Below are 13629 nucleotides of genomic sequence, written 5' to 3'. Positions count from 1 at the left end.
AAAGGCCACTCTATGAGTATGAGTCAGTAAAAAACTGTGCCTGTGTGTAAAACATTCTAGTTTTTTTATTTTAAGTTGCATTGTAGAAATACACAACTACTAATTACAACTAGGAGCTAAGCCATAGTAAGAGACTTCAAAGTACTAGCATTGGGTTATCATAAGAGGGAACAGAAAAACTCCATAGCACAAGTGATATGAAATGACAAAAATAAAAACAGAGTCATTTTAACTTCTTATCCCCTCGCCCCAAAGAAATCTGTGACTCAACATGTCCTAGAGTTTGTGTACAGTTTTGTCTTTCCTTTTTTTGATTATAAAAGCTCACAGTCTTATTACCTGTGTCATCTGTGATATCAGGAAACAGTTTTTATTCTCATTGGAATAAGGTTTAACTTTTGAAACTGTTAGTAGCCTTTGATAATCATGACTCCTTTTGTATCATGTTTCTGGAAGATTGTGGCATATTAACTCTTACTTTCAGTGTCCTGTGTATGCCACATTCCTTTCTAATCTTATTGCTGAAATGACTCCCCTCGTACATGTACAATTCTTTCATGGTACTCCTCTTTACTGTCTGGTGACATTCTTTCCTGTCATAGATTGCACCTTTGATATTTTGTAAAAACTTTTGAGTGTTGTAATAACCCTAAGTTTTGTTTTCATCTTCCTTTTTACACACAGAAACTGAACTTTGAGTCCCATAAGATAAAGAAAGCTTAGGTTTGATATACGTAAGTGTTTGGAAGGAACCTGTCTGCCCAAACTTATACTATCCTCAATTTTAATAAATAATTGTTATTATTCTTTGCACTAGTTCTGCAATTCACAAATCACTTGCATTTTATTGATCCTTCATTATTTTTTCCTTTTTACATCTATTCTTATTAGATATTCTATGGTTTCCCAGTACACTTATGTCCCATGTAGGCTGATTTCAAAAGTGTCAGAATTTGACAGCTAAGGTTATCAGTTAATATAAATTTCAAGCAACTTTATTTTCTAGTTTTAATCAGCTTTACAAGTTACGGTATTGAATGTCGGTCTAAACACCACATGTTATTACTTCCCCATTAGAGCTGGATTATGTTTATGGAACTTCTATAAACATGTTTTATTAGTGCATTCAGTATTTTTATGACAACTAGTTACTGAATATTTGTACTTACTTTACAGATGACAACCACATAATTCAGCAAGATGGTGTACTAATTAAAAAGGTTACTGAAGCTGATGAAGGTATTTATAGATGCCGAGCCCGTGTACCTGAAATTGGGTCTATTGATTACAGAGACATTCAGGTTGAAGTCTATGTACCTCCTCAAATTAACATTGCCCCTGAAAATGTAACAGGGGTAGAGAAAGAAACTGTAACATTTAAGTGTGGTGCTAATGGTAAACCTCAGCCAGTTTACTCATGGGTCAACAAAGATAATGAGCCTCTAGAAGACCGAGAAGGTTATTTTGTTGACCCTGAGAAAGGAGTTCTAACCATCATGGAACTGAAACCTGAACTTGGAGGAACATACAGGTGTACCGCAAAGAATCCAGCTGGTGAGGACACTGCAAAGGCTAATCTGCTGGTTCTTACAAAGCCAAAGGTGGAAACATTCCTTAATATCACCCAAGCTGTAGACCTTAATGCAGAGATGAGATGTGTTGCCACTGGCAGTCCACTTCCCAAGATTATATTTAAGAAGGAAAGCAATGAAGATTCATTCCAAGATGGCATTAATGTTGATGATAGAATTGAAATTGAACAAGCTGAAGATGAGGAGGGACGAAGAGTGGGCATGTAAGTAATGTTAAGTGAAATCTTTCATCCTTTTTATGGCTGTATGTGCATGACTGAATAACTTTTTTAGAAGTAGCACTTGCATTAAGATGAATTTTCAGTCACAAAGGTGAGTAGAAGCCTGGCAATTGTTACAAGTTGTCTTATGCAGCAATCAAAAATTATGTATAGCATATAGGTTTTTTTTAGGTGTCAAAATGTGGCATTTTTATTTATTATTTTGAAGACTTTCCTGTAAAACATAGAAGGGGAAAAATATATTTAATGCTGAAATGAATACATTTCGATATTAAAAGATACTGTTATTAGGTGACCTCATGCAATGGATCATATTCCTTATTCTGTCTATGGTCATAAAGACATAAAAAGGTGAATAATGAAAACTAATTAAAAAATCTCTTTTGTTCCTTTTAATGATAAAATTGGAAGCATTTTATAGATGTGTTACTGGGCCTATCATATGTACCAGATTAATTTTTTCCATTTTGTTTGATTAATTGTTTTTTTTTCTATTTTAGCTTGAAGATCAGAGGTGTTCATCGCAGTGATGATGGTTTATATACCTGCACAGCTAAGTCAGAAGGGGGTACTACTCAAGTTTGGGGACACATCACAGTGGAATTCCCTCCTACTTTTGAAGAAGAAGTGAAGACTGAAGAGTGGACTTGGGAACAAGCACCAGTCAACCTCACTTGTCTTGCAACTGCTATTCCAAATGCAACAAGTAAGAACAAATATTTCCTGCGTTCATTGAAATATTTCCGGTTTTTTCTGATCCTGTGTTTACATGTATTTCCTATTAATGTATTATTTTATAAAATAGTAACACTTGATTTTCATAGAAACTCTCTTGTTTCCACAGGTATATATCATAATTAGTATCTAACAGTTGTCATAATCGTCATCATCATCACTTATTCTGCTCCCTTCTCTTCCTTGTAGTCTATTTGTTTCCTTAGGTAACATTTATATTTTTGATAAAATCTAAAATTTACTGATATGGTACATAAAGTCATTGACCAGTTAAAGTGGTTTTTTAAAGAATTATGTAGTGTAGCCCAAGTGAAAAAATAAAAAAGTAATATTAGCTAAAGGTACTTCTCTGAGCTATGGCAGTACAGTGCAGTAGGTATATCCTTGATATATACATAACAGATGTCACCTTTGAGTTTCATTACTCCCCTGCATCTAAACATTACTACGTACTTATGTTTCACTAATAACAAAGTACATGTATAACTGGCTTCAGTATGTGTTTCATTAATAAGGAAGTGTAACTGACTTATGCTGCATGTACTTCACTAATCAGGAGGTATATATAACTGACTTTAGTATGGGCATCACTTATAAGGTAGTATAACTGACTTTAAGTGTGTAAATGGACATGTTTAAAATCATTCAATGATAAAGCAATAAACTTAATCCTGTATTAGTATTTGATGATGGTCCAGTCTTAGAAGTAAGATGCTTTTTTGATCCATAATATGAACAAGTAATTTTTAGCACAGTATGAAGTAAATAATGGCTTATATGGTGACTTTTTCAGTTCAGTGGTATTTCCGTAATGTAGAGATTAGTGCTCTTGATGAGAACCTGAAGATTTTGAGCTACGGTCCCCTTGGAGTTCTCAATATCAATCCTAGCCAAAGCTACTATGGGACGTACACCTGTGAAGCAACAAATAAGCTTGGAAGAGCTGAACATAACTTGGAGCTTAGAGAAGCACACGTTCCAGGACCTGTTTCAGGAGCCGAGGTAATATCATGTCATTTATACCATTTCCTCTTAGGAAAAAAAGTCTGATTGCTTAGAAGAAAAATTGCAGTAATGATTACAATAGTAATCATTCTCTCTCTCTCTCACTCTTTTCTTTTTATTAGTTGAATCTACTCAGATTGCTTAGAAGACAAATTGGGGTATAATGACAGTAAAATGTACCCAAAGTTAAATTTTTTTTCTCTTTTCAGATTTTGAAAAAGTCTGCAACTACAATCACATGGAACATACTTGATCCAGCAAGCAATGGTGGCTTACCAATTCAGAGCTACATTGTTGAGTACTGGCTCCGTAACAGTGGAATTGAAACTGCAAAAACAAAAATCTGGACAAAAGGCAAGTTTAATTTCATCTTTCACAAAATTGTTTAAACTAAAGTATGTAGTATTGTTCACAGGTCACATAAGTGCCATAATTTGTGAATATGTTGTTTACTTTAGACCAAGTAGTATCAAGTAGAGCAGTGGGCATATCATCCAGGCATCATGGGCTGTATTATCGTATTGATTTACTCTCAGAACTTAGTACATACAGTGTAATAGAGGAGAATCTACCTTGGTTATAGTATACATAACTAAGTTTATAGCTGAGGGCCAAGATTTTGCAAGTTCACTGGTGTATTTTTTTATTGATAAAATATCTCAGATTTTGTTGGAGGAATTGCTTGTGGGGTAGCATAGTTATATGTAACTTATCAGTTTGCTATTCAAATATCCTTACAAATTGTAATTCAAAATTGTTAACAAGAAAAAGGATTTAAAGTTATTTATTTGTCTGGTTCTCATTTTTAGTAAATTTCACACAGGCACATCACCTATTTTCCAGAAGTGGCTGTTTCATAATCTCTCAGAATGTTGGTGAAATTAGAGGAACACACTTGAAATTCCCAATGTTGATACATAGGTGTATAATTAGCGTTCTTAAGGTATACCATAGAGATTGGCAAATACTTTTGAGCTCTACATGGAAGTATATAGCAACAGTGAAAGAAAATTACATATTTAACATAATTGTAGTTATGCTTTTCAGTAAACAAGAAGGTGAAAGACTTATTTGTCGCCCTAATTGTATGTTTGTCACCAGTAATTACTCATTTTTACATTGGTACCCATCTTGTCCTTTAAAAGAATTACCAGCATCATCTGCATGCTGAGCATCATATGTACAGCCTGTTTCTCAAAGCATTTCACATTTTGTCATTTCTTGTTAAACTATATCCAGGAGTAGTCTTGGAACTACTCTTAGAACTTTGTAGTTAGGTGGTGCCCAATATTAACTGTATCTACCTCTTTGGAAAAGGCGGATGGAGACTTATCACATCACTTTCCATTCAGGTAGCAACCAGACAATAGAAATAAGTTTGTGATTTTGTCTACACAGAATTTTAAATATTTTTTTCTTGAATACTTTACAGACTTCTTCCCAGTTCAATTGATTGTTCCTGCATTTGTTGAGTTTATTAAGGCAGTAGTGGTACACAAAATTAATCGTAAATTGTATAATTGTTTGCAGGTTCCACTTACACCCTTGAAAGCCTCCAACCTCTAGAAACTTACATTTTCCGTTTTGCTGCCAAGAACGAAGCTGGACGTGGTGAATGGAGTGGTGATAAGGTAAAATACATTTATCCTTTTTTTCTTTGCATTGAAAGTTAGAACGTACAGTCAAACCTTGGTTTTCTTATACCTCTCTTTTTGTACGTTTCAGTTTACGTAGACTTTTCTCTGAAATTTTGTCTTGGTTATCGAACGTTTCCTTAGTTTTAGTACACTCAGAAACACAATCAAGGGCCAACAACTTGACCGGGTCGTGCATCAAGCACCCAAACAAAGCATCTTTCGAGACCCATTTTGCTTTTGTGTTCATTGTTTTTGTGCTTTTTGTGGTTTTTTTTATTCGATTGCAACTGTTAAAAAAGCCATTGTGGAGCCAAAGAAAGTTCCAAGTGCTATTGTTGCATGCCGATCTCAGTGAGAAAATTCCTGTTAGTGAATTTAAGGCCAGCAAAGGCTGGTTTGAAAACTTTAGAAAATGAATAGGCATACATAATATGCCTTCTTCAGTGATTAAGGACATGTTTGCAAAGTGGAATGATGTAAAAAAAAAATTTGTGGCAAATTATCATCCCAACAAGAAGTTGTAATCCATGTCTCCAACATGTTTATTGACAATGCCCTGTTTAACTTTAGGCAAATTTTAAAGAAACACCAGAACAAATGTCTCTGGACAGTTTTGTTGTGCGACGGGGGTCCAGTAACTCTCAAGCTGGTCCTAGTGCCAGTAAAAAACAAAGGGAAGTAACTCCAGATAGGTCCTTGATACCTGAATTCCTTCTGGAGGGAGCTTCCCCTTCCCAACATTAACCTCTCCTCCTCCTTATCCACTCCTCTGTCTTCCATATGCTAACAAGTGTTTTCCATAAATTTAAGAGATGTTAAATGTTCATTTATTCATTTCATTACTAATTTATATATTTATATTTATTTCTCATTGGTTTCTGTATGTAAAACTGTGTTTATTCCCTATAAAATGTATTTTTTGTTAATATTTTTGGGTGTCTGGAACACATTTATTATATTCACATTATTCCTTATGAGAAGTATTGTTTTGGTTTTTGTACATTTCGAATTTCGTGGGAGGTTCCGGAATGGATTATGTACAAAAACCAAGGTTCCATTGTACCTTACTGAAAATGTCAAGTATAATTTGGAAATGTAATATGCCTTGTTTTGTAATACGCACTACTGAAAGCTATTGACAGAAAACCAAGATAATAACAGTACAGCAGATTTTGTTTATCTCATATTGCAACGAGCCATTAACAATTTAAAAATCTTGGAAGTAAACTTCTTAGAAGTTTTGTTAAAATCTTTAAAATTTTAATGTTACCCAATTGTCAGTTTTATATGAAGCTGTAACAGTTTACGAAAAATTTAATACATGAATCCACATGTGTATTCATAATGTAATGTGTATATGCATCAATATACAGTGGACCCCGTGTATTCGCTTTTTCTGGGTTCGCAGACTCACACATTTGAGGATTTCTCTTTGGAACATTTCCCCCTTTTATTCATAGGAAATTCGACTATTCGCTGTGTTTTTCTATGAGAGATATCCACAGATTCCTGTTATTTTATCAATTTCATAAAAAAATTATTTTTTTTATAAAACTATTTAAAAAACCAGGTATAAACATTTAACTAACAAAATAGGCTCTTTCAAGCAATTTTATAGGGGTTCTCTCTCTCTCTCTCTCTCTCTCTCTCTCTCTCTCTCTCTCTCTCTCTCTCTCTCTCTCTCTCTCTCTCTCTCTCTCTCTCTATATATATATATATATATATATATATATATATATATATATATTAATATATATGATTAAAAATCACAGTAGATGCACATGACTGCATTAAATAAGCGAATACCACAGGAAAATGATAGGCAGAAATCCAAGCAATTTTATCTTTATTAAGACACTGACAATGTCTTAGTAAAGACGAAAGCGCTTGGATTTCTGCCTATCATATAAATATAATATATATATATATATATATATATATATATATATATATATATATATATATATATATATATATATATATAAAATGAGAGCAAACTTTTCAGACCATTCCTTAAAGACATTCAAATAATAAATTGTGTTCAATTGGTGTGTATATGTTCTTTAAATTATGCTCATAATATTTGCTATTGAAATTACTGTCTGTTGTAGGTGAAGCTCTGGGCGTCTTATAAGTTTTAAAGAGTATTCTTAGTATGTATATAACAGCCATGTCATGAGAATATGTATTGCATTTTTCTTAACATTGAACAATGTTAAGTCATTAAAATATCTGTTTTATTCATATTGGATAACAAGCTCTTTAAAGTATTTTAGTTATTTTTCCTGAGTTTTATGGATTTTTTAATATTGTGATTTTTTAAAATAATAACACTTTTCATAATTCAACTTGTTGATTTCTTGATAGGTTGAGGAGATGCCCAAACGTGCTGCCCCTGAGGAACCATGGATATATAACTCAGATTCTCTTGTGGTTGAAAACCCCTACAAAGATGAATATAAACTTCAGTGGAGTGTACCTTTGGACAATGGCGAACCCATTGATCACTTCTCTATATTGTATTTCCAGGTGAACCTCTCTTGTACTTGTTATGTTTTCAGTGGCTAATTTGGATAAGTTTAATGTTTTAGACTTCTCAGAACAAAAAACTCTTAGCCTTGTTCATGGTAAATGATTATTTGAGTTGTGTTGCTTATAGAGAAACCATTCAAAAGTAATTGTCAGTATGTTGAGGTAAGTTTCATATAATTTCTTAAGCATCAGATAAATAATTTGTCATCTAAAGACATCTACCATTTAAGGTTTTTATTTATGCTTATTCAGTATATACTTTGTAATGGCAAGAATTTTATATTTTGTTATTAAGCATATACTTTTTTCACAAGTTTGTCATTTTAGTAAATTGTAAAAAATTTCTTTTTATTTCAGGTTCATAATACTTCTGGGAAGTGGATAAATGTCGGTGAAAAGTTGAGTGATAAGTCAAAATACCCAGGGCCCACAGAGTTCACCATTAAGGACCTTGATCCTGATACCCATTACAAGATTGAGCTTCGAGCTCACAATGAAATAGGTTACTCAACTCCAGCTGAAATCGTAATCAAGACAGCACATGGTAAGTTGGCTGCTTTGTTTTCTTGTGATCTGCAGTAGAAATTGGATTTGGTAGCAGTGTTTCACTTTTGTGTTGAATTGATTAGCAAGCTTTTTTATGAGAAACTGATTTTAGTATTCTACCCTTTTTCATAAATCATTTTGCATGTGTTCACGTAGATTATTTTATGGTTTTTGTGGGTTTTGAAATTGTCACTTGTTAATTATAGTTATACATTACAGTACAGTAGTATATAAAGGACAGAGTATGACACAGTGCAAATTTTCACTTCATGTCTATTTTGATCATGCTACATATTCTTGGTTACTTGGCATTTAATGTGTTACAGTGTTTAGTTATTTTGTGATATATATATACGTACTATATATGTGTGTGTAAAATCATGTTGTAAATCATCTGTTGTTTAGTTCTCTTTTCAATATTTCCTGCGTGATGTGTAGTTCAGCCAATTTAGAGTCAAGCAATATTCTCTACTTGAAAGTTTTCAGGTTTAAAATGTTTCATTAACCAAGACACTTTTGTTAAATATGCTAAAGATTAAATGGGGATATTGTTATCCTGGAATGTTGCCTGTATACTTAGGTTAGTGCCTGTTTCAATATTTTAGTTTCAGTCTTTCCTTATTTTATAAATAACTTTAGTTGTAACATAGTTTTCACTTTTATTTCACCTTTAATGTACTACAGACATTAGTAGATCTTGATTATTTGTTGTCACTTGTCATTTCAAATATTATTTGTAAATTTATATATAATTTGTATATACGTATTTGCATTTCTTAAATTTGCAATTCCATTTCTGTCTTGAAATAGTTGCATGCTTTAAGAATATCATTGTGTTCCACTGACAGATTCTGCCAATGCCACTTTGAAAAGCATAAACTTGAAAATGGGTTTTTATGCATTGTGAGTATATATATATTCTAACTATTTAATCATACAAAAGAACACAATATAAATAACATAACACAACAACAACAAAATAACTGATGTATGTAAACTTTGACTTTAGATTAGGTAGTAGTTTAAAGCAATTATTAAGCATGTGCAACCATCACTTCCACATACCCAGTATAGTTGTACTGAGTTACAAGTATTGTGCAGAAATGATATAAAGCATAGAAAAGTACAAGAAAATACTCAGGTAGAAAAGTAAAATAGTACAAGGAAAGTAAAAAATGGTCTGCATAAATGTACAAGAGTTACATTTTATGTATGCATTACCTGTGTTATCCTTCATTGAGTTACCCTTGGTACCCATAGGGTATAATTTATAGTAAGGCAGTCCTCAACTTTTTACAGCACTGTAATATAAAGTGCAACTACTGTTTGAAGATAGCATTTGCTTTTGTTGTCTTAGTCTTTTGCAAAAAATTACTATACGTCATAAGTTCATTGTAAGCAAAAAATGAAAACGGTACAATATCTATAAAGGAAAGATTATTTAACATTTCTTTCTGCATCAAACTCACATGATGATAATATTCATCTAAACCCCAAATCTTCACTCTTATGCACTCATCATTATAGTTATGGTGAATCGGTGAAATAAATTATCATCTACAGTGTGGATGAATTGAAGACTGATATTGTTGTCTTTCAAAGTGTGTGATATTGCTGTCTTTCAAAGTGAGGCCATGTAAGTCCTCTTGTTATATTGCCAAAATATGGGAAGCAGATATTTCTTTTGTTTTTAAGTGGTCTTGGGTTATGTATTTGCAAAGTTCACTAAGCCAGGTTTTAGTATGTCTGTCCAGCAGTAGTGGCACATAACACCAGTGAGAAGTGATCTTTAAAAGCCTTAGATCCTTTGGCTGCCTAGCATTTGTGCTAATATAAGTATGGTTAGACATCTTGTGCAAAACAATCCAGTTAAAATTGATTCTCCAGTTATTTTCAAATGTTTAAGGTGACAATACGTATTCCATAATTGTATAGAACCAACTTTTGCTAGGTTTAATTCCTTATTATCTGCCTCTTTATGCATTATCTTCCTCTTCAAGCACTGCAGAGAAACATTCATACAAGCTTACCACTTTCTTATACAAGTTTTTTCTTTATTGTGAACAGTTGATACCATTCTTGCTGTTTCTGGTGCAGCACTAAAACTAGATCTTATTTCACTCTTATTATTGAATATAGTGTTGATTTTACATTCATTTTTCCTATAACGCTGCCCAACTTATGTTCAAGACATGCTATCTTTCAACAAATATGAAATGTGTACTTTATCACTTGAACTACAGTATGCATATTATATGCCATTTTTGGCTTGGGAGGATTATTACTGTAACTTTTTACCTTGGGTTTTTGCACTATATGATTTTTGGGAGGCATATCTTCACAAAATTAAGGGCAGGAAAACATCAGAGAATGATTGACAGCTATACATGTAACTGATTGAGAGACCGTGAGTATGCTGTGATGCATCTTCAAAGCATCAGCTGTGCTATATATATATGTACAGCAGAAATTCAAATTTTGCATTCTGAATTTGTTGTGATTTTTCATTGCTATTTACTTATTATTATTGTATGATATTTTATAGTGTGGTTTGGTTAAATCTGCAAAAAATAAAACTGTTATAAAGGCAGGTTTAATGTAGCAGATTACCTGATGGACCTTCAGAATAGTATACAGAAATGGGTTTGATTTGGTACTTCACACACACATTTTTTATAGTGTAGCCGTGGTTTGTCCTCAGATGATTACACTCTGGACAGACCAGAGTACATATAATATTTGAGGCCAAACAGTGGCAACACTATAAAAAATGTGTAATTACCAAATCAAGCCATCTCTTCTTTTATCTTCTATTAGATATATTTATATGCACATGCATAAAAAATGGGAATTAATCATGAATATAAATTATTAATTATCGATTTTTAATTTTTATGGTTCAAGTACTGTATGCCATTTGATGATTATTTCATTTCATTATTTTTCAGACCTTATAATCAAGTTCAGTCCTGTCATTTACTATTTTCTAAAAAAAATCTAATCTTGTACAATAAACATATCATATATGTAGATATACAGTATAGTTTCTGTTTTTTAGTGTTGAATTAAAGATAGGTTCTAATTGATATTCAATGAAAATTTCAGTAAAGGTTTAGGAGATTTTGTCTTGCCTGACCTGTAGCTCCTGTCTCGCATCCATTATATTAATTTTATTGAATTTAGTTAATTATGGTATCTCTACAAAAAGTAGCCCAGATTAGAATTTTTTACCTTTGTCCACCTAGCGCTGAAGTATAGACATGAAACAAAAAGCAAGTGTAAATCATAATTTATGTGATTTAATTTTTAATGAAATACTGATCTCATTTATGCTGTTGTTCACGAGTAGGAAATTACTGGTTATTATAATGAGTGTATATGTGATGAAATTGTAAAGTAAACCGATTACATTTGATAGTTAAATTTTATGGTTGTTGCCCTATAGGGAATGGCAAATATATGTATAACTAAATGATAATGTGGACTGTACTAGATCAAAGTTTTCATTGGCCTTTCATATGTAGATTTATTGTGCTATTATCCTAAAGCACATTGATTCAAAAGGCATACATGACATGTAAATCATGACAGATGAAAAAAGGACATTGAAAGGCATAAGCAGAGTCTGTTAGTGGATTATTTTTTATATTCCTTTTTGCTATGATGAATTATGTACTGTATTACCTATATCTCTTATAAATTACTTTTTCTTTTTCATAGCACTTTCATGTTATAATGTGTATTGTTGTTCTATTTGATTTTGAATGCGCTGAATGGATGGTCTTTTTCTACATTTATCCAGAATTTTTTTCAGAGTTGAGAGTTAGCATCACCAAATTCCTTTAGTTTGTGAATTCAGTGTTGGAACCTATTATCACTGTTTCTTACTATTGTGCTGTACTACCAGAGTGATTCTCAAAGTCTCTGAAAGCTAAATTTTTCTGTGCTGTTAAATTTTCATTTAAAGTTACTTTTAAAATACTTCCAATTGCTTGATACAATTTTTACTATTAAAAATTCTTTTAAATTTTTTCACTACACGCCTAAATGCCTCTATTGTGTGTTTGTATTTGTATGGCTGTTTGATTTTTATTTGTTAACCTTCTTACTGTTTTTTTTTAGAACCGTTCATGGGTTCTGTTTGAACATTCTCAGACAACCTAAATACCAGCCCTCATATTCCTTTTCCTTAGTTTTTTTTTAGCTGCCAACATCCTCAGTACCCCAACCATTCCCTTGAATACTCTAGTACTTAGATTGGAATAACCATGGCAAATAGACATCAGTGAATTTGCTGTCCCATGGCATTCTCCAATCTCTCTCTCTCTCTCTCTCTCTCTCTCTCTCTCTCTCTCTCTCTCTCTCTCTCTCTCTCTCTCTCTCTCTCTCTCTCTCTCTCTCTCTCCTGTAATTATCTATCAGATTTTTTACATGGGGTGTTGTCGCTGAGTGTGGGGTTGTGTGTGTTACAGATCCATCGTCGATGTCAGGTACCGGGGGGAAGACGACGTACAGTAGCGTTGCCCCCTCCACCACTACCCCCGCCCACGGTACCTTTCTGCTTACTGTCTGCTGCTGCTGCCTTCTATCTGCCCTAACTGCCGCCACTACGCATTAGGCTACGTCACTACTACTTATATATATAAATAGATATAATATATTCATATTCACTGACACTTCAAACCATCAAAATTAGATTCTTTTGCCGTGATTAGGAGTGATCAGTTTTAGTGACTAAAGCAAGAAATTTATTTTCCTTTTCTTATTTAGTTTGAGAACCAGAAACTATTTTTCTGTAAGAACAACTTTGTGCCTAAACAACAAGGCAAAATTTCTTCTGCATAGATAAGTGATATTCAGGAAATGTAGATACTGAAGCTAATTTAGAAAAGGGACTGACTAGCCAACTTGTACAGAATAGTTATGCAATACTCCAATAGTTCCTCCTTATAGCCAAGCCTGTCGTAAATTCAGTATGAATAACATCTCAGATTTTTCTCTATTTACTGTACATTTTTACTTATTTTTATGAAAATGGGAGGTACAGTACAGTGATGAACATTGTTTTTGATGTCTCGGTGTTAGTGTATGGAACCATAACATTTGCTGCACCAGTATAGCACAAATTAAGTTGTGCATTGCTACTCCTAAAAGGTTGGCATTTATTCAGACATTAAATCTGGTGTACATTTATATAAACTGCGAGTTTTTTCGCAGTACTGTTCTAGTTGACAATGAAATTCCATAAAAGAAAGTGCTATATCTTATTTACTAGGTCTTGGTACAGTGGGCAGAACACTGAATGGAAAATAGCTACAGTTTTTTGAGCTCACTCAAAGAAATGTTTTTTAACATTTATTT

The 13629-nt window shown here is 32.8% G+C and overlaps 1 protein-coding gene across 9 annotated transcripts in view; it reads left to right on the top strand.

Annotated features, from left to right (window-relative positions):
• Nucleotides 1–13629, top strand: part of LOC135197906 (fasciclin-2-like) — a 257105-nt gene that overhangs the window by 226808 nt on the left and 16668 nt on the right. For 8 of the 9 annotated variants that reach the window (XM_064225137.1, XM_064225129.1, XM_064225132.1 and 5 more), the window contains 8 exons: nucleotides 1177–1795; nucleotides 2314–2519; nucleotides 3342–3550; nucleotides 3763–3907; nucleotides 5084–5184; nucleotides 7558–7719; nucleotides 8080–8266; nucleotides 12741–12818. In XM_064225137.1, coding sequence (XP_064081207.1) covers nucleotides 1177–1795; nucleotides 2314–2519; nucleotides 3342–3550; nucleotides 3763–3907; nucleotides 5084–5184; nucleotides 7558–7719; nucleotides 8080–8266; nucleotides 12741–12818 — 1707 coding nt within the window. The remainder of the gene's footprint in view (nucleotides 1–1176; nucleotides 1796–2313; nucleotides 2520–3341; nucleotides 3551–3762; nucleotides 3908–5083; nucleotides 5185–7557; nucleotides 7720–8079; nucleotides 8267–12740; nucleotides 12819–13629) is intronic. The other variant, XM_064225136.1, reaches the window with a different exon arrangement.

The sequence above is a fragment of the Macrobrachium nipponense genome, chromosome 21 (assembly GCF_015104395.2).
Source record: "Macrobrachium nipponense isolate FS-2020 chromosome 21, ASM1510439v2, whole genome shotgun sequence".
NCBI classification, from domain to species: domain Eukaryota; kingdom Metazoa; phylum Arthropoda; class Malacostraca; order Decapoda; family Palaemonidae; genus Macrobrachium; species Macrobrachium nipponense.
Note: the sequence above shows the minus strand (reverse complement) of the source record. Positions and strands in the feature narration are given on the sequence as shown.